Source organism: Oryzias latipes, chromosome 23, assembly GCF_002234675.1.
Source record: "Oryzias latipes chromosome 23, ASM223467v1".
Lineage (NCBI taxonomy): Eukaryota > Metazoa > Chordata > Actinopteri > Beloniformes > Adrianichthyidae > Oryzias > Oryzias latipes.
The window spans coordinates 4,609,754-4,630,760 of record NC_019881.2 but is presented as its reverse complement, the minus strand read 5'-3'; the positions used below and the strand labels follow the sequence as shown (position 1 = coordinate 4,630,760).

The 21,007-nt window shown below is 41.9% G+C and overlaps 1 protein-coding gene across 3 annotated transcripts; it reads left to right on the top strand.

Annotated features, from left to right (window-relative positions):
• Positions 1 to 2,175: 2,175 nt before the first annotated feature.
• LOC101166021 (contactin-1) lies at positions 2,176 to 17,648 on the top strand. Of its 3 annotated transcripts, none has more exons than XM_011490892.3 (24): positions 2,176 to 2,376; positions 5,324 to 5,440; positions 5,529 to 5,564; positions 7,228 to 7,354; positions 7,429 to 7,610; positions 8,499 to 8,594; positions 8,720 to 8,932; positions 9,015 to 9,114; positions 10,490 to 10,674; positions 10,742 to 10,866; positions 10,967 to 11,084; positions 11,726 to 11,876; positions 11,969 to 12,096; positions 12,551 to 12,723; positions 12,831 to 12,954; positions 14,002 to 14,169; positions 14,302 to 14,451; positions 14,533 to 14,603; positions 14,674 to 14,926; positions 14,998 to 15,119; positions 15,485 to 15,674; positions 15,755 to 15,876; positions 16,594 to 16,750; positions 16,827 to 17,648. In XM_011490892.3, the coding sequence occupies exons 2-24, from the start codon at positions 5,386 to 5,388 to the stop codon at positions 16,907 to 16,909; spliced, it is 3,129 nt and encodes a 1,042-aa protein (XP_011489194.2). In that variant the 5' UTR covers positions 2,176 to 2,376; positions 5,324 to 5,385; the 3' UTR covers positions 16,910 to 17,648. The 3 variants fall into 3 exon arrangements, with proteins under 3 accessions (XP_011489194.2, XP_011489195.2, XP_011489196.2); XM_011490893.3 differs by lacking the exon at positions 2,176 to 2,376 and adding an exon at positions 2,470 to 2,715; XM_011490894.3 differs by lacking the exon at positions 2,176 to 2,376 and adding an exon at positions 5,089 to 5,262.
• Positions 17,649 to 21,007: the final 3,359 nt, after the last annotated feature.

Below are 21,007 nucleotides of genomic sequence, written 5' to 3'. Positions count from 1 at the left end.
TCACTCAAGTTATTTTTTTTTTCAATTAGAGAAGTCACTAACAAAAAAAGTGTTTTGGCTCCATCTACTGGAGAAAATAGTCCCCCCCCCCCTTTTTTTCAAAATAAAAGCCTATGGAGGAAAATAACATCAAAAATAAATAATCTGAATGAGATTAATGTACATCTGGTGTTTTGTGCTGATGGGTTTCTGTTCCTATATGGAGCTCTGGTGATGTGCAGTAGGTATTCCATCCAAATTCATAGAAAAATGACAAAGATAAATGGAAACATTTTGTTTATTTGAAAATTAAAAAAGGAGGAAATTTTGTCATAAACAAAAACAAATACCATATTTTTTCTGGGGTATAAATCGCAGGAGCCAAAAAAAAAGCATAATTAAGTAGAAAAAAGCATTTGTAAGTCACGCTGGAGAGTGAGTCGCACTTTTGGGAGAAAAGTGTGACGCTTCTAAACAGTTCTGCCAAGTCCATCGTAATCCTGCGTTCATGTGAAATGCGATTCGTGCAAAAGGTTTTTGTCGGTTGCTTCTTTTTTGACATGGGTCAAATTTGCGTCCGCTGCTACTTTTAATGCACGTCAAATTCGACGCTTGTCCTAAAATGTGATCGTAGACTAGATGTTCCCTCTGAGTGTAGGAGGAGCTACTTTCAAAGGTTTTTAGCCTCATCACTACATGGAAGCATCCACTGTACATCTGATTTCTAATACTCAGGAGACACAAATGACGATCAGAGATCAGGTTTATTTACTTGGAAAAACTCTTCATTAGCACAATGTTCGGGTTCACCAAATCATTCCGTCTTTTCTTTTTCATGGCGAACCTTACCTTAGATTGTAAGAGCCAGTGCCTGATGATGGCGCTTTCAGCGGTACTTCCGTTTTTGTAAGCCTGTTTGATGACTTGCTGTCCTGCATTAATCTGAAGAAGGAACAAAAGAAGAATAATGTCTCATTCATCCAGGTTAGCTCCATTTAACTTTGTTTTTTTTATATCAAGGTCATCCGGACCTGTTTTTTCATTAGAAAAAGAAGAAATCAACAAGGAAAAATATCATACATTTCAGGAGGAAAATGATCAGATTCTCCTCCATTTTTGTTTTGGACGGCCTACTTCTTCTGTTGCTATCAGTAACAAATGCTGATACTTGCATTTACAGTGCCCTTTAGTGGTTGTTAGTGGGAAATTAATGATTTTTTTTTTAAAGTCACATATGAGTCGAATAAATATAAATAGCACCCTGGACCAAACTGCAAAAAAAAATAATAAATAAATAAAAAAAATAAAACAACAAAACTTTACTTTACTCTCAAAAACACGGTAAGTAAAATACACCTGTCATATTTTTTTGTAAAGTGTCTAAACATTTGACAGCTATTATTATTTCAAACTCCGCTAGTTCAGCAAAAGACTGACTACTCTTGAAAAATTCACAGCAGTGCTTCTAGAAAGTAAAAAAAAAGGACTATTCATTATACGGAAGGAGTTTTAAAGAAGATAAAAGTAAAGAATTTAAGTTGGGTGATGGATGAAGTGATCGTCAGGATGGTTCCATGTGTCACAGTGAAGACATCTCACAGTGAAGACACGTCACAGAAAGGGTTTTTCTCTGGCAAAGGCAAACATTTTTCCTCTCTAAATGCTTTTGTTAATCAACTATATCTGAACAAAACATAAAAGAAAAATCTCTTCAACAAATAGACCTAAAAAAAATCCACTGTGGAGGTATAAGAAAAAAACTCTTCTATTTTAACAATGATTTCATTTATTGATTTTTGTAAAGCACTTTGAGGTTTTCTGCAGCAGGAAAAGTGCCAGATCAATCAAGTTGAATTTAAATTCGAACAGAAACTTTGGCTGTATTCTGCACACATGTATGAGGCTTTAACTTTGAAATAAACATAAATAATAGATGAGAGTGAAGGTCATTTATGATGCAGAGCACGCGGTTGTAGATATTTTAGGTTTCCTTCAGTCTGCCTGGGTTTTATTTGCCTTTATTTGTAATTTACCTCTGAGGAACTCCTCTTCAGTATAAAAATGAGGCTTTGTGTGTTTTTTTTTCCCGTATTATTCTGCTCTGATGGTGGGATTTTTTAATCCAACCCCCCCTCTCTCTCTCTCTCCTCCCGAGATGCGCAGCGGCGTGATGCCTGCATCCCTCCCTCCCGCACACAAGCACCAGTCCCCGGCTCGTGCACGCCGCCCCGTCGTGCGCATCTCCGCCCTCCATCCAATTAGAAAAATTTGTAAATAAATAAAGTTCATGTTGGGACGGTCCACTTCTGTGCTGTTTGCGTGTGGAAGTGTTGGGGTGGGTGTGATGCGGCTTCGGTCCATAAATGACGGCGTTCCTACCAACTTCTCATCCTAAAGGTAAGGGCATCTCAGGCGAGTTGGGATTTTCTTTTTTTTCTTTTTGGGTGGGTGGGGGGCGGGTGTGTGTGTGAAGTGGAGTACCGCAATGCAGAACCGGGGATCCCCGGTGCCGCTCGGTCGGTGCGGAGTGTGATGTCAGGGACTGCGCAGTGAAGTCGGAGCGCGCAGACGGCGGTGCGCAAACGGAAACGCCTGCGTTACTTTGGCTCAAGGACGCACCGAAAGACGTCAAACAACAAAAAGTGGCAAACAGGGAGGAGAGGAGAAGAGAGGTGAAGGTGTCCACTGCTGGAGGCGCCATGGCAACGGATGCTCCACTTACTGGCCCCTCCCTTGGTAGGCCTGTAACGACACAACTCTGCACCCTAATCACGATGATTAGAGCATTTAACTTAGTTTTGTATGCATGTTTTTTTAGCTAAGAAAATTAAGTCAAAAATCTGATTCAGACTTTTCAGATTCTTTTATATCTTGTTAAAACGTGTGTGTGTGTGTGTGTGTGTGGGGGGGGGGGGGTCATCATTGTTTGGGATTGTTCATCTGGACACACAGCTGGGCTTAATCTGACCTACATTTCTCTGGTCTGTCCAAAGAGGATCTGCCGTGGGGGGATTATTGCTGTGGAAATCCAAGAAAAACACATTTAATCCACAAGAAGGCTGTATGTATGGAGGACTGTGGCGGGCTGATGTTAAGCAAATGCTGCGGTGGTGTTTTTGTTGAGTCATCAGGATGGCTGTGGAGCAGCTGCAGCTTCTGCGTGTGCATGGAGCTGGAAATATTTTGCTCTTATTTTGTCAGGAAGGGTGGTGGATGGAGTTATCTGATTGTTTGGGAGAATCGGGCTGCTTTTTAAAGCATCAGTTCTTTGTTCCTATAGTCACATGACAGTCATTTTTCTGACAGGTCTGTTGATGACAAAGGCTTTTATTCTGAAGGTCTTGTGTTGAAGTTCTTGGTTTTAGAGTTTGAGTTTTGTCATGTTTAGGTCTGATTCTGTCTTAACCCCATATAACCATTAGCATCATATTTAATAAACACATTTCGACCCCTTAATCATTAGCATGATCCAAACTTCCCTAAAAACCCATGATAATTAACTTGGTCCACGTTTTCTGCCTTGTAGTTCATCTTTATTCCACTAGGGGGAGTATAAGGACTATTCCTGCCCATTTCAAAATGGCAGGAATTTTATTTAGGTCGTTTTGAAAACTTTTACTTTGTTTTATTTATTTATTTACATTCATTTGTTTATTTGCATTTATCTATGGGCATTTATTTATCCATGCGAGACAGATTAAGGAAAAAAAATTTTATTTTCAACAGTGGCCCGCAAAAGACCTTTTGAGAAAGAGAAGCGATAAGAAAAAAAAATGGAATAAAACTGCAATAACACAAACGATACAGTTAGTTAAAATAATGAAAAAATCATAAGAATCATAAATGATGCAACATTTTTCCTTAAAATGATCATTTTGATTCCTTTCTTTGAAATTAAAGGGTTTTTTGTGCTGCAGAGTGAAAGGATAAAGAACCCAAGGAGGCTAAGGAGAGTAAATTAACAGCAACCAGTGAAATATTACGTCGAGTGAATAAGGAAGTCCAATTTAGTAAAGAGTAGAGGCTACAGAAGGGAGCATTTGTTAAAAAATTGAATGGCAGAATGGCAAAGTTTTTCAGCAAATGCTTATTATCTGATCTGAAAATGATCAAACGAGGGAAGGATGGTCATGTGCACCAATGTTTTTTTTACAGAGAAAGTGAGAGAGGAACACATTCTATAGAGAAAGCTTCATTTTGAATTAAGCATTGACTGCAAATGGTGAATGTAGACTGAAAAAGAACAAGTATTGCCTAGCCAGATTCCAGGATATGTTTACTCTGTGACTTGATTTGAAGGAGTCCCATCAAGAGTGGAGATATTGGGAGGATTTGAAGGAACGTGTCCCTTCTCGCCAAACCACATGATTGTGTTCTCGGAAACATCTGGGTTGAGATGAAGTCAAGAGAGAGCGAGTTGTATTTCATGGAAACTACGTTGCAACTTTTTCCCCCCACATGTCTGGGGACAGAAGACTGTGTCATCAGCATAGAGGTGGTTTCCTCTAAAGCGAGCTATGTTGTTCACGTAGATTGAGTAAAGCGTGAGAATAACTCACTTCTGCAAATTACTATTTGCTGTATTTAGAAAAATATCAAATTTGTTAAGGTCAAAAAGCCTTGCCCCCCCCCCCCCCCCCCCATTTTGAGTCACTATTGATAAAGATTAAGTCGTGATCAATACAAGCTTCTTTAATTATTGGAAAAATAATAAAACTAATGTTAAACATAATATTTTTGAATAGTCCCTCAGCTGAAAGAACTGTTGTTTTAATATTAATATTTCTTTTTGATCTTGTCATTTGGAGTCCCACCCTCCTGTTCTAATTTGTCCCCCTTCCAAAGTCTTTTGCCCCCAAAATAAATTTTGTAGACCCACCGTTGCAGACACAAGATCTATAATCTTGAGAAATCTGTGCAGAATAAATTCTAATCTGAGAGATATTTTATGGTCTAGTATCTCGTGTTACGTCAACCATGAATGCAGGGATTCCTTCCTGTGTTTGTGGCGTCTGTCATGTTGTAGTTTTATTTTGAAATCTCACTCGGTCCCCCTTTTCTGGCTCTGTTCTTCCCGCATCCTTTGTGTCTGGGACTCGGCTGCTGCAGCTCCGCACGGCTGCACTGCCATGTCATCCTGCAGGGGTGCTGGGTAAGCATGTGCAAGGACGCAGCAGGAGACGGCGCTGCAGAGCCAAGACCTGCTCAGCCTGCAGCTTTCTGCTGAGTCACCCTCTTCCTGAATTATTGATACGCACAGCTAAATCCCTCGTCTGCACTCAGGTACACGTTAGTGTGTTCATATATGACCGTTCCATTTGAACAGGTGTGTTTTTCTGCCCAGTTCATGCCGTCTCCATCAGCCTCTTGGTCCTGCATTCCTGCGTCTAAACTCAACGTGCTGTCATGACTTTCCCTGCTTTTCTGCTGCTGCTCGCCTCCTCCTCTGTTCCTGCTGCAGGTGAGCTCCAACCGATGTCTCTAAACAGAAAAGGCTGTTGTGATCCGCCAGTTGTGACATGAGGATGCTTCTTTTTTTCCCTTTTCAGTGGGGGTCTTGTTTAATGAACCCAGGATTTTTGGAGGTGAGTGGTCTGAAGAATGCAGAGGTAAAAACTCAAACTGGGAGGAGTTTGGGTAGGCTTTCTGCTTAAGGCCATAACATACAGCCACTATGTACATTTTGAACACATTTTAGTCTTTCGTGATACATGGATGATAATTCCTCAGTGTTTCTTGCTTCCGTTGATGTGTGCAGATGTCCGTCAAGAGGACGGGTCTTTATGTGAATTCGGTTTTTCAGCTGTTCGAAATTGTTGGTCGGTTGAGAATCATGCAATTTACGCATATTTTACATAGTTTATCCCTTGTGCTATCTTAGATGACCCCACCCTCATATTGACGTGTTCTCCCTACCATGACAAAGGTGGATAAAGGTGGAAAGATTTCATGTAATCCATGGACACCAGTGAAGATCACAAATCATTGAAGAAAAAAGGTTCAGAGCACTGTCTAGTGGGTTTAGATGACCCAACTCCCAATGTTAAAGTGCCTAGGATAGCACAAGGGTTAAACACAACTATTATGTAAATCGTAAGCAATTGTCCGGTATTTTTGCGAGATGCACACAAAGATGTGTTGCTTCCTATGACCGTTCCACGTATGTCTAACATACTTTTCACGCATGTACCACAGATGTATAACTTTTATGTCAAGTATGCAGCACACATATAACGTTAAAATTTCATAATTGATGCACAAGTCACTAATGAATTGCATAACATTAGTGCAATAATCACGAACGGTTCATGTTATACGTTAATTTACATGTTCTTTGTGTAGTTTATTCATACTTCTTCTGGGGTTTTAACATGGTTCATTCAAGACCACAACTTTTCTTACTTTTTCCATGCATATTCACGTACGACTAATTTTCATCCTTGCAATATGCGCAAAATGTACGTAGTGGCTGTGTGACAAGGCCTTAGCCTTAACACAGTACAGTGCAGGTGGCGATCTGCTGACCTCCACTGAGGATGTTGTGGAAGTATTCCATCCAACTTTGAGGATGTCTTCAATCCCATGTAGACATCTCCTGTGGGTCTAAAATCACAGAGGTGGTCTAAAAACTCCTCGGAGTGGATTTTTTTACTCCTGTTTCGTCCCACTCTCGTTCAGAAAGATCCCGCTTCCTTATAATTTTGTCTTTATTTAGTCATTTCGTAAAACATCAAATGTAATTCTATCTGATCCCATCTTGTTTCAAAGGAGCTGGGGAATCCCTGTTTCTACATTTTCTAACACCATAGCTCAATGGTTAGCACTACTGTATAACAGTAAGAGTAAAGAACTCTGGGTAGTGTAGTTATTTTTTCCAATTGAGTTATATTTGATTCATATCATCAGAAAATGACAAAAAAGCTACGCTTTCACTTTTTTATTGTCATTTTATTGGTTGGTTCTCGGTCCCGTCCCATCCCGTGATTAATGCAAAATACGACCCTTATCCCTCGAAAAATCCCGTGACCCATGGGATTCCCGAAAAAATTCCATTCGGAAGTGGCAAGGTCCCAGGGGGGAATGAGGTCCACCCTCAGTACTACACGTCTCTTGAGGTAGTAGTGTTGTCTGGGGGGGACACACCGACATAGTGTCAGTTGGGGACAGTGTCCCTGGACCGACAGACTAGATTGGTGGTCCCTCTTTTTGAGAAATGAGACAAATTTAGATCATTCATCATTTTACCAGAGGAAGCCACTGGCTACGGGCCCATATTTGAAGAGGAGCCGGTGGATGTGGTCTACACTGAGGACTCACCAGATAAGAGGATTTCCATGAACTGCCGGGCACGTGCCAACCCGCCGGCTTCCTACAGGTGAGCGACAGAAAGTCTTGAGCACCGGAGGACTTGTTATCATGGCTGCCTCGTTTGCATTTCTCCAACACAAGGTGGCGTCGCGATAACTGGGAGATCAAGCTAATGGAGCAGCCAGACGAGCATTACAGTCTGGTTGGGGGGAACCTGGTTATCACCAACCCCATCCAGAAGAAACACGCCGGGACGTACGTGTGCGTGGCCAAGAACATCTACGGCACCGTCATCAGCAAAGAGGCCAGAGTCAAGTTTGGATGTGAGTCCATTACAGACAATAAATGTATATGAGAACTGGACTGAGTGGGTGTGACATAACCCGTAGAAAATGGTTCACTTCCAATTACAACAAAATTAAATTATCCATCCATCCATCCATCCATCCATCTTCCTCCGCTTATCCGGGACCGGGTCGCGGAGGCAGCAGACTGAGCAGAGATGCCCAGACTTCCCTCACCCCAGCCACTTCCTCCAGCTCCTCTGGGGGGACCCCGAGGCGTTCCCAGGCCAGCCGAGAGACGTAGTCTCTCCAGCGTGTCCTGGGCCTTCCCCGGGGCCTCCGCCCAGTGGGACATGCCCGGAACACCTCTCCAGGGAGGCGTCCAGGGGGCATCCGGACTAGATGCCCGAGCCACCCCAGCTGGCTCCTTTCGATGTGGAGGAGAAGCGGTTCTACTCCGAGCTCCCCGTGGGTGGCCGAGCTTCTCACCCTATCTCTGAGGGAGCGCCCAGCCACCCTACGGAGGAAGCTCATTTCAGCCACTTGTAAAATGAAATTAATTCTTTTTTTTCTTTTTTTTTTTGCAAAACGCATGTCAGTAAGCAGTGATTAGCCCAAGTCGATCTGAGTCATCTTTTCTAACCCCTGGACCAGTTTTACAGACAAACATCAGACAAACTCTAAAAATCTGGATCAGGTGACAGATCACCAATTGTTTTTATTGTTATCAGTGTGCAATCACAACCATTTTTCTGAGAAATACATACTCTACATTTTATTGATAATCTACTGTCTGAAAGCAACATTTTTCTTTGCATTTCCTGTCTAATAAAAGTCAAAACCCTCAGACTGTAACTTAGCATGTAGTGTGAACAGAAATCCAGACCTGCCTTTTGGTCTTTTACTGTTCCTTCTTGATTGGTGCAGTTGTGGAGGAGTTTCCTGATGAAGAAAGGGAGCCAGTCAGTGTGAAGGAGGGACAGGGGGTGGTCCTCCTGTGTGTCCCCCCAAAAGCCTGGCCTGGTATGTTTACAGAAAAAAAGATCCAGTTTAAAAAGAATATCTAAACTTTTGATATTTTATTTGATTGCTATGAAAGCATTTTAAGATAGATTTTTTTTAAATGTAAAAGTCTATCTCCATTGCAGAGGAGGTGACCTACCGATGGATTTACAACGAGTTCCCCGTGTTCCTGCATACGGACCGCCGCCGCTTTGTCTCCCAGAAAACGGGGAACTTGTACATTTCCAAGGTGGAAGCTCAGGATGCCGGAAATTACTCCTGCTTCGTCTCCAGTCCCATCATTGGAAAGAGTGTGTACTCAAAGTTCACCACTCTCATCCCCTTACCCCCAGATGACGGTCAGTCCTCGCCTTTTTATGACATCATCCACATTTCCTCTGGTCTTCCATCAGCAGCTTCTTCTCCCTTTGACCTCCTCAGGTGAGGAGAGAAAATACCCAGCAGACATCAATGTCAAGTTTGGCGACACTACCGCCATGCTGGCCTCCAACATCACACTTGAGTGCTTTGCTCTTGGAAAGTAAGAGCTCTGGGATTTTTTCTCCATGTCTAAACTAACATCAATTGACCATAGAAATGGTGTGTACTTGTATAGCGCTTTCTATCTTCCTTAACCCTTGTGCTATCGTAGGCACTTTAACATTGGGAGTTGGGTCATCTAGACCCACTAGACAGTGCGCTGAAACTTTTATCTTCAATGATTTGTGATCTTCACTGGTGTCCATTGATTACATGAAATCTTTCCACCTTTATCCACCTTTGTCATGGTAGGGAGAACACGTCAATGTAAGGGTGGGGTCATCTAAGATAGCACAAGGGTTAAAGGCTCAAAGTGCTTTACAGTCACAGTCCGACTCACCCACTGGCTCCACTGCCGAACACTGGCGCCAACCAATAAATCTTGAAAATACCTTTATCTGCCTTTTAAATATGAAATGATATTTGTACCACCACATGGCAAACAAAAGTCACAGTTTTGAGATCAAAATTTCCTTAATTGCATACAAAATGTTCAGTGAAAAAAACAAAACTTTCAAAGTTGCAAATAAAAACATATCAAATGTACTTCAAAACACATTTTTACGTTTGCAACTCGAATGTTTTCAGATGCTTTGTCTCAAATCTTGCTTTTTCCCATCTTTGATTTTGCTTTCTAAAGTTTCAGTTTGGTGTGACAGATGTGCCACTGTTCATGGTTTTCACGTGGTTCATTCATGATACATCTGTGAAAATTTCACATGAAGACCATAACTTTTCTCACTTTTTCCACGTAGATTTGTGTATGACAATATTTTTAGGCGTGCAATATTTACAAAATGTACATATTGGTGGTTTGACATGCCTAATACGTGTGTTAGTTGTGTCACACACCGCCCTTGGCAACGCAAGGTCACCAGCCATATGCAATGAAAAGTCAATATAAAGGCGCGTTAATGCATGTTCCCAAGTGCAGGAGTTTTAAAACCCAAAACATGCATGTCAGCGCATGCACATAGACTTTTCATTGAAGGTGGTGGCTTGAACAAGGGCAGTGTGAACGTTGCTTAAGGGTTTACTGAGTGTTCTAAGGCCCCTAATATTTTGTGCGATCTGCCTGTGTACAAGTTTGCCCATTTTTCACCCGCATACAGTCCGTAACCACCTGTAAGGACGGTTGTGAATAGGGCTTAAGAAACATTTTAAGAGGTACATAAACCAGGCTTTCCATTGGTTCAAGACTCATTCCCAAGAAGCAGTACAACAGTTATAGTGTGTCTGTAGTCCCCTCTTTCTTATTTCGCTTAGTTCAATTAATCATGCTATAAACACTGTTGGATGAAATCGAGTAATTTTTTTGTATAATTTCAAAATTCTAAAGTTTGTTCGTTTTGTTAAATTCTCATTTATCCCTTCAGTCCAATCCCCCACATCGTTTGGAGGAAAGTCGATTCGACGGATCTCCCGGCAAACCATGAAATCAGTGAATCTGGAGCCGTACTTCACCTGTACAACGTGCAGTATGAAGATGTAGGGGGGTATGAGTGTGAGGCAATCAACACCAAAGGGAAGGACTGGCACAAGGCCTGGCTCTACGTGGAGTGTAAGTGTCCGGATGCTTTAAATCTCTGGAGCCAGGCGCACCGTGACACTTTGTGTGTTTTTCTCAGCGGCTCCGGAGTGGGCTGAGACTATCAACAATACCCAGGTGGACATCGGGTCGGAGCACACGATGCGATGTGTGGCATCAGGGAAACCATTCCCTTTCATCCGCTGGTACAAAGATGGATACATGGTAAAAAAACAAAAAAAAAAACAAAGGACAGACGCATTAGCTGAGCTGTGGTAGATTTCAATTTCCTTTTTTTCTAATGATGTCCATGTGTATATTTAAGTATGGTAAAGGTGAGCTCAAGTTCTCCAGTCTCACCTTTGACGACTCCGGCATGTACCAGTGCATCGCTGAGAACTTCTGGGGCATCAAATACGCCAACGCCGAACTGCGTGTCATTGGTGAGCTCTCCTGAAAAAACACCATAGGGTTGAAGTATTGGCTCACCTGCCTTGCCTCACATGTGAACTGAAGTACCATCCCATTCTTAACCCATAGAGTTCAATATGATGTTGGTCCACCGGTCACACTGCCCTCGGCAAGTCGCGTTCAACCGACCACTTTCAATCAATAGTCTATATAAACACACAGAGACACCTTCCGTGTTCAAAACTCAACAAGTTCAAGTGAAAAATGCGCGGGCATTGAACGCACATTGAAAGTTAAACCAGGTCGAACTTTGACCAATCAGGGATTTGGATTTAGTTAGTTTGCATGGCGATCCTTTGCAGTTTGTGCCAGGACAGAATTATATGACACCACGGCTTTCAAATATCAGAATGGAGTTTTGTGAGAAAAAGCCACGAGAAAGATTAATGAGATTTGCACCACTTCGACATTTTGTACCAAGCCTCCTTCAACTGTAGGTGGTGGACATGCGCTAGTAAACAGTAGAAAAAGAGGAAAAAGTCCCCTCCAGCTTGTCCAGTTTAAACACCACATGCTGAAAGCATATTCACGAATTAGTGCTTTCTTGAACGCGCGTCACATGCTTGGTGTAAGTGTAGCTTTAATACCATTCTTTGTAAACCCTTCCCATCAGCCTGTGCGCCAACTTTTGAGTTCAATCCGGTGAAGAAGCAGCTGCTTGGAGCTAAAGACGGGCGAGTGCTGATCGAGTGCAAACCCAGGGCGGCCCCGCGACCCCGCTTCATCTGGAAGAAAGGGGAGGAGCTCCTCTTTAACAGTACAAGGTCAGTACGGACGGTTTTCTCACACTTCAGATATACACCAATAAGTCTAAAACATACTGTTCTTTTTTTCTTTGTTTTGTTTTGTTCTGAAGAATTTCTGTCATGACCGACGGCACTTTGGAGATCCGCAACGCCACCAAAAACGACGAGGGTTTGTACACCTGCTTCGCTGAGAATGACAGAGGGAAGGCCAACAACTCTGGTTATCTCACCATCACAGGTCTGTGTACGTCTGTACACTCCAAAAATGCTTCCGCTTAAGCTGCTTTGAAGCAGAAGGGGATCAGGAAAGCCAGGATTTGGTTTAATTTAGAATAGGTTAAATTTCATTAAGTTGAGATCTTAGGAATGGGAGTAAAGATATATCAGCGATACAAAAAGATTTGCATGAAATAAGTCCATGATTTTTGGGGGTTAGTTTGGTCTGATACCATAAATGTACACTTCAAACTCCGGAGCATAGACGCTGATGGTGGTTAAGGGCCAGTCCATGACAAAGCGAGGTGGAGGAAGCATTTATCATCAAAAATGTGTTTAGCTTTGAGAAAAAAACATTTAAATGTCTACCAGGACAGTTTTTGAATAAAAGAAGCACTACTTAAACTGAACAATCCTAATATTAAATGATGGGGACGAAATTAGTTTCTTTCTTTTAATCTACATTCTCTCTTTAGAGGCCACCAGCATCACAGTAGCACCTGAAGACAGTGAGGTGAAGGTGGGAGATGAGGTCATCCTCAGGTGCAGTGCTTCCCATGACCCCATGCTGGACATCACATTCGTCTGGGCGGTGGACTTCCGCGTCATTGACTTTGATTCTGAGTGGCAACATTATGAACGAGTAATGGTAGGAGGACATTTGGAGGAAACATTAAGCTTTAGGAAACACTTTGAGTGCGTATGACTCTTTTTCCTCCATGTTTTTATTTTATTGCTTTATCTTCTCCTGGTCAGAACCAAGACGGGACTGGTGACCTACGAATAAAAAATGCCCAGATTTGGCATGAAGGGCGCTACACGTGTACAGCCCAAACGGTGGTTGACAGTGACAAGGCATATGCTGACCTCAAAGTTGTGGGTGAGTTTTTGTAATACCGTATTTTCCACACTATGAGGCGCCTCATAATTCGGAGCGACTTATGTATGGATGAATTCTAGTTGTGTAACTGATGTCGAAGCCATTTTGAAAGGCACATGGCACTCTGTCAAAATGTTTGGTTGCGGGTTTTGGTGAATACGGTAAAATGCCTAGTGTGTGGCGATGTCAGACTGTTTTTTTTTTGCGTGCTACTAACAAGGTTGGGAGTTAGCATAGCAACAGTAACGTTTGATTTGGCGGCAACACTCTGTTCTTATGTGTTGCTAATAAGTTCAGAAGTCACAGGTATTGTGAATGTTGTGATGTTAAATAGATAGATTTCTAATTACATAACTTCACCTGCTCCAAAAATTGATTCATGTTTTTTCCTAATGAAACATAATTTGCACATATTTTTAACTTTTGATACTTGATCAATTTATGCTAGGAAGATTTTGAAACAGTGTTATGTCTATTTGACTGATCTAGTAATATTTTTTAACCATATACATGGGTTTTATAATTAACACAATCTGCATACATTTTATATAACTGATCTGCATTTACCATGTTGATTTCCAAAATAGTTATGTCTATTTTTTACATAGAAATTTAAGTAATTCATCTTTGTTATGTGCTTTATTGATACCTAAGGATTAGGGTTAGGACTAACGGGGTTAATTCTTCCAACACGAATAACGCTTCTGACATGCTTAACGCTTTTAATGCAGCAATTATTCTAACGTGGCTAATGCTTCTGACACGACAAATGTAATACACTAACATGGTAAAATTCTTCTAATGTGGCTAATGTGTACAAACAAGTTCTAGACTACAGTTACTTTAAACGCAGTTAATAGAGTCTGACAGACTTATCTTTGACTCTTTTATCTTGCTTAATGTGGCTTATAGTGTGGTGCACCTTATCAGTTCGGAAAACACTGTAAAGGTTTTATTCTTGTTTTTCCTTCAAATAAACTGAAAAGTAAAGCAGGCTAACAAGTGGGTCACACTGTTAAAAGATTCACATAATTACCTGATCTCCAGGTGTCCCCGGGCCTCCTGGTGTTATCCGGGTGGAGGAGATCGGAGACACGTGGGTGAAGTTGGTGTGGACCAAAGGTGCAGAGCATAATAGCCCCATTCTATACTACACCATTCAGACGAGGCACTTCTGGGCTTTGAATGAAGACGACTGGAAAAATGCTAGCACCTGTGAGTACTGCTTTTAGCCAACAGGGGGAAATCTCGTTCCACAGACAGAGTCCAAGAAAGTAATCATGCTCTTACCAAAAAGGCTTTAAGTTGAAGTCAAATGAGAACAGGGTTGCCATGTTTTCTCTGCAGCTCCAACCTTCCTGGATGGAACTGTGGAGAGGGCTGAGGTGACAGACCTGTACCCCTGGCTGGAATACCAGTTCAGAATAGTTGCGACCAACGAGTATGGATCCGGAGAAGCCAGTATCCCCTCACTAAAGATCAAAACTTGGGATGCCCGTAAGAAAATACCATTTAAATATTTCAGTTTTGAACTTTTCATCAGATTTTATAAATAAAAGGAAACATTCTCCCCAACAGCTCCTGTGGTTTCTCCCACTGATGTGGCTGGATATGGAGGTAGAAACGGCGAAATCATCATCACATGGACTGTAGGTGTTTCCCAATCCTAATTCCAATGTATGTTGATTCGCTTTTAGAAGTGTCTCCTTCCTCTTTTAGCCCGTGCAGCCATGGTTTTTCTATGGCAAAAAATTTGGTTACATCGTGGCTTTCAAGCCCCACGACGCTTATGACTGGTGGTACGAGACCATCTCTGATCCGGAGACGAGGAGATACGTTCACAAAGACACCTACTTCTTTCCCACTGAGGAGGACTTCCAGGTGCGAGAGTTCCAAGTGAAGATAAAGTCTTTTAATGTGAAAGGAGACGGACCCTACAGCCTCACCAAAGTCATCTACTACCCAAGAGATGGTGAGGTCGACACAATTCTTCTGAAGTTTGCTCTTAATTGTACTTTTTGATATTGTACCCTTCGTTTTCAGTGCCAACAGAGTCCCCAACAGACATCTATGCGCGGCCGGTGTCCTCCACTGAAGCGGTGGTTTGGTGGCTCCCGGTGGTGGACACAGGAACAGGCCTGCAGCAGTACGTCGAAGGATACCAGGTACAGATCTGACCGTTCAAATATAAAAAGAAAAGAAATATCAGATAAAAAAATGTGTATTTTGAAGCAAAATGAGGTTCTTAAAGACCCAATCTGATCATCTTAAAAGCATTCCCAGTGGTATTTTAATTGTGATCATGCCGTTTTTAGGGAAAATCTTAAAAATCTGAAAACTTTTCTAGGACATTTTTTCAAACTGCATTTTTCTGTCTGCTCCTGATTCACGGTTTGAATAAAGAAATACTCAAACACAATTTTGAAGCCTATATTTGACTTTTTTATGTCCTCCATCATCAGAAAAACGCCACAAAAACATATACATGAAATATTTCGTCCGTCAGCTGACAGACTTTCTGTCCTATTAGGTGAAATACTGGAGGAAGTATGACGACCCAGAACCAGGAGCCAATCGCATATTCGTCCCAGCAACCGTCAACCAGACCAGGCTGGAGAACATGCTGCCAGACTCCCACTACCTCATTGAGGTCCGGGCCTTCAACGGGGCCGGCCTGGGGCCTCCCGGAGAGCACTGCGAAATGTTCACAAAGCGACCACGTAAGAAGAATCCCAGAGCGGGAAATCAAGTTATTTATGAAATCTAAACCAATCGGGCTCAATGAACACTTCCTCTACAGCACCCCCAGAACCCCCCAGGATGTGGCGCTACGTCAGCTGGACAGGAAAGTGGCTGTACGTGTGGTGGGACCACATCCAGTACGACTGGTTTGGTAACATTTCCTTCCCGCTGTACTACAAAGTGAGTGAAGGAACCTTTGTAACTAAAGACTGTGTCACACAGAAACTACGTACAATCTGTGCATTTTCCACGTCTTTCGTGATACATGCGAGATATACGTAATTCATAGGTGTCTCTTGCGTTCGTCGATGTGCGCAGATGTCCGTCCATTACGCCCGACTGGTCTTTGCGTGAATTCGGTTTTCAGCTGTTCAAAATTTTAGGTTAGTTGAGCACTAAGCGGTTTATGCGTATTTTACGAAGTTCATATGCAATCATTACGTAAATCTTATGCAATTATGCATGATTTTTGCGAGATGCATACACCAATTTGTGATTTTCCATGACCGTTCTATGTATGTGTAACAAACTTTTCACGCATGTAATACGATCTATAACTTTTATATCTCGTATACGGTGCCCATATCACGTTAAAATTACGTAATTGACGCGCGAATCACTAATGAATTGCAGCTAAAAAGAGCAGTAATCATGCTCGGTTCATGTTCTCCGTACTACTTCCCTGGTTTTAATGTGGATTATTCGGGATACATCTTTGAAAATTTTCTGTCAAGAACACAATTTTTCTGACTTGTTCTACGTATATTCGCGTATGACTAAATTTCATCCGTGCAATATGTGCAAAATGTACTTAGTGTCTGCGTAACATGACCTTCAGACAAACGTCTAAAACACGCTAGGCTAGGTGAGTTTGAAATCTACCTTCTCTGTTCACAGGTCATGTTCAGGAAAACAGGATACTATTACGGGAAGGTCTACATCACCGGTTGGCACTTTATGGCCTTCCCCATGCCTCAGGTTGGAGACTTTGAGTTGATGGTGCACGGCCGATACGAAGGAGGGGATGGCCCAATCAGGAAGATTCGGATTAAGGGTAAGGCCCAGCGTCAATGCAGCTCCTTAAAATACTTTGGATTCCAGTCCGATGTGAACTGCTCCTCCTTCTGCAGGTACAGCATCCACGCTGACGCCCGCTCTCAGCCTGGTGTCGATGGTGCTGCTGGCGCTGGGCACTGTGGGATTGGAAATGTAGCCCCGCCCAAAGTGGGAAGCAGAACCAGACATGAATCCTGTTGGATTGGCTCATCACGCGTTTAGCCACTTATTAACCCCTCCCATATTATACCTCTGTAGTACATTGTTGTAATGTAACTATACACAGAAAATGGTTCATGTACAGACACATAGAGCTCTAAATGTATCAGGATTTGTCCTGGGAAAGTGAATTAAAAGATCGATTCTTGATTAACAGGATTTAAAGCCTTTTTTCCTGATAACATTCACTTCTAAAGTGGTAATTACTAAAAATGTTGTTAGAAGCTTTTTTTTTTGGTTAGACTCAAAATTTGCTTTGTTTTGGCACTATTTTATGTCACATACTGGGGAAAAAATGTCAGGTTTTATAGAAGATCCTGATATGTGTGCGTTTGTGTGTGTGTGTCACACAATGTCAGGTTTTATAGAAGATCCTGATATGTGTGTGTTTGTGTGTGTGTGTGTACGTGTGTGTACATAATTGGAGATCTGTTATGAACTTCAAGGTCACAAATGGATCCAAGTTTTGGCTGTTACAGGATTACTTTTGTCATTTTCCTGTCCTCCACGTTTTCTTTTTGGTCTTTAAGGTGCTGCTTCATTAAACAGAATTTCACCAACATCTTTATTTTCTTCTAATATTTTTATTGCTTCAAATCAAAAGCCTTTCTTGGACTAAAAAAAAGATAATGTACAAGAAAAATAAAATAAAGAAATGAAACTACGTACTATGCTAATTTCAACGAAAAAAAATGTGTGGTTATTGACAAACGCTACCATGAATCTCAAGAACATCAATTCATTTTTATTCACTTCGTCACATCTCTGGTCCATCTTCAATACCCCTGTGTTCCTGGAGAAGTGGTTTGTTCCGTTGTCGGGTGGCTCGTCCCGCTCTCTTTGCCAATCCAAAACTTAAACATCAACCACCACGCCCTCTCCTTCCATCAATTTGGTCAACTTTCTGGGTCTTCCATTGGGTGGTGTGGAGGCGCCTGCGTAACCTTTGAGCTATCCTAGGCACTTTAACATTGGGAGTTGGGTCATCTAGACCCACTAGACAGACTGAATCTTTTTTCTACAATGATTTCTGATCTTCACTGGTGTCCATGGATTACGTTAAATCCTCTTCACTTTTATCATGGTAGGGATGACACATCAATGTAAGGGTGGGGTCATGAGATTGCACAAGTGTTAAATCGATACAAATATCGCCAAATGAAATATCATCAGAATTGATTTTTTTCCTACACCACTAGTCTGAAGCTGCTGAGAAATCTGCCCATATAGCACTGAAGGTTGAGGAGGACTTTTACGTCCACAAACATACAGGTCTAGGGCTGGAGAGTACGTAACATAAACACACACAATGAATGACCTTTAAGAGTTTTATTGAAGAGGAGTGGAGGTAGGGACCAAGGTTGGGCCAAAGGAATTAAATAAATAGAACAAAGCTCTGAAACTAAAACAAGAAAACAAAAGTCTAACTGACTTATCTGTAAAGTGGTGATGAAACATACAAGGGGTGGCACCAACCAACTTACCTAGTGTGTCTAACAGAAAGCAAGCTACGTGAGGTGTACAGGGTACCCTGTCTTACCTGTCCAAAAGCCTCCCACAATCTCCAACACAAAGGGCTCAAAACATTCATCTGGTTGTGATCCAGAAAGAGCTCTGTCCTCAAGTGATTCCCAGGAGCTTATATGCAGGCCTGGTGGCTGACTCTGGGGCCTGATTGCACAGCTCCTCAGGTCTCCACCAGGTGTCTTCACTCAGCACTTGAAGCACATGCAGGGAAAGGAAACAAAAGAAAGACAATGAAAAACCCCTGCATGTAACAAGGACGACAACCACAGCCTGCGCTTGGAGGCGGGAGGCACACTGAGTCAGATACGTAGCCTCAAATTTTCCCATGATGCAACAGGACGAGAGCCAGAAGCATGAAGGAAATGGAATATAGGTCAAAGATCCGCGCTTAGTAGCTTTTTCATAGATTAGATTAGATTTGTTTATTAATCCCACGAATGGGAAATTTCCTTGTCACAGTAGCATGGAGTTTGGCACAAGTATGTACAGAACAGTAATGACAAGTTAGACAGACACACATTTGAAAGAATATATACAAAAGTAAGAGTGTTCTAGTTAATAATAATAATAGTTAATAAAAAAAAAGGATATGATGAATTTATTTAAAAATCAATCGGACACCAAACAAAACTTTTAAAATACCTGACAGGCTTAACTAAAACGATCAACTACTGAAATGATGGCTCAATTTACAAACATAAAAAATGAAGAAATAAATCTTTCCATTTAAAAACTCTGAAACATTTCTGGGATGAATTAAAAATGTTATAAATGATAAACGTTTTCATAAACATTTTTAGATTATTAGAGTTTTTATCAGTACTTTATAACGACATATATTTGACAGCAAAATACTACAACAGAACCTAAGCTAGTAGTACCTTGTCGTTTCTTACTTGTCTTAGTAAGCAAGTTTGGGATTTGGGAATGTTTTAAACATTTAAAAAATTGGCGTATTTCTGAATAAACATTCAACATTGAAATCTTCATAGCAAAAACAAAACACTTTTTTGTGAAAACATGAAATGTGCTGTCAGCCACAGCCCTAAATTGTATTGCATATTTACATGTTTGCATGAAAGTTTTAAAGCCTAAGCATAGACAAAATATCAACTTTATTTATAATATAATAACTTACCAAATATTTTGAATAAAATAACAAGAGTATAAAAAAACCTTCTTCAGCCTAATTTATAAAATACAAAAGACCGAAAAATACATACTGTAAATTCCCGACTATAAGCTGCTACTTTTGTCATGCGCTTACAGCCATGCAGCTTATTCAGAGACGCGGCTAATTTGTGGATTTATTTGGAGGTCGCCTTGATCGTACTTTTGATCTCGGAGCTGGGGTGGAATTCGTAGTCCAACTCCAATCAGCAAGCCAATTATTTATCACAACTCTAAGCAGCCGAACAGCATGGACCTGACTTCAGGTCTTAGACACTTCAGTCATGGTTCAACAAAAAGAAACACGCATGCCCAGCCGCATCCCATAATCCTTTGGTGCCATTAGACCCAACGTGCATGTGATCGCCACTACAATATGATGCAGCTTTCAAGTTAAAAGCAGCGTGAAAAAATCCACCATCACCAACGGGTTTGGAAAAGCCGGTCAGCTGCGTGACGGAGAGAACAGCGCATGCTCCGGAGTGAATTTACCTCAGTCATAGTGACACTAACCCATCTATTAGCAGCTCCTTAATATACGAGATGATCTTTTAAACCTGCTTTTATTATTGTATGGTTATTATGAAGCGCCTGTTCGCTCATTTTATTTTTAATCTGTGTGGTCAGTGCTCTTTAGAGGCAGAACAAAGCCGGAAGAACGGTTAGGTGAAGGCTAACAGGCGCTAACAACAATTAGCCTGGATGAACGTGAATCGATGCGGGAAAAGCTGCAATCTGCAGCTTGGCTGCACGTCAACATGTGGTAATAACATCAGCCTTTATTTGTCGGGACACGACTGGAAACACAAATCCACGTGATTGTTTGAACTGTTTTTTAGGACTGAGCGACATTCTGCTTTAAAAAGCTCACACCGCCCCACAGCCGCCGTGTGAGCTGGAGACATGTTCTCCTGCTGCTCGTTCACATAGAGCTGCGGGACAGATGGCAGTCTGAAGGCTCCCACACGTAACAATGCATCCTCTCTCGCCCTTCATTCACAAAACGTACAGTATTGAGTCCGATTGCTCTGCACAGACATGATTCGCTCCGTCCACCAGCAGCCGCGCGCAGCGACCGGGCGCCGCGCAGAGGCGTGCGTATCGCGCTGAGGCGCGCGCTTTTCAGTCGCCGCTGCTTTATTTTACTGGTGTGTTTTTTTAACCAGCCCTGTTACTACCGTAATGCTGCCGCGATACAAGCGGAAGGAGAGCAGCTCTCCCGTTCGCCCCTCCCACCACCGCTGCTCCTTGCTCATTCTTTAAACACTGACAACAGTGTTGTGACCCAGGGAATAGCCCCGCCTTAAGCCCTTAATACTCATGGGAAATGGGGAATCGC

Excerpts from the sequence above, each read along its gene's own strand:
- LOC101166021 (XM_011490892.3), top strand. The coding sequence starts at position 5,386 with ATGACTTTCCCTGCTTTTCTGCTGCTGCTCGCCTCCTCCTCTGTTCCT. Across the intron at positions 5,441-5,528 it reads CTCCTCTGTTCCTGCTGCAG|TGGGGGTCTTGTTTAATGAA; the intron begins GTGAGCTCCAAC and ends TTCCCTTTTCAG. Across the intron at positions 14,604-14,673 it reads AAATCATCATCACATGGACT|CCCGTGCAGCCATGGTTTTT; the intron begins GTAGGTGTTTCC and ends TTCCTCTTTTAG.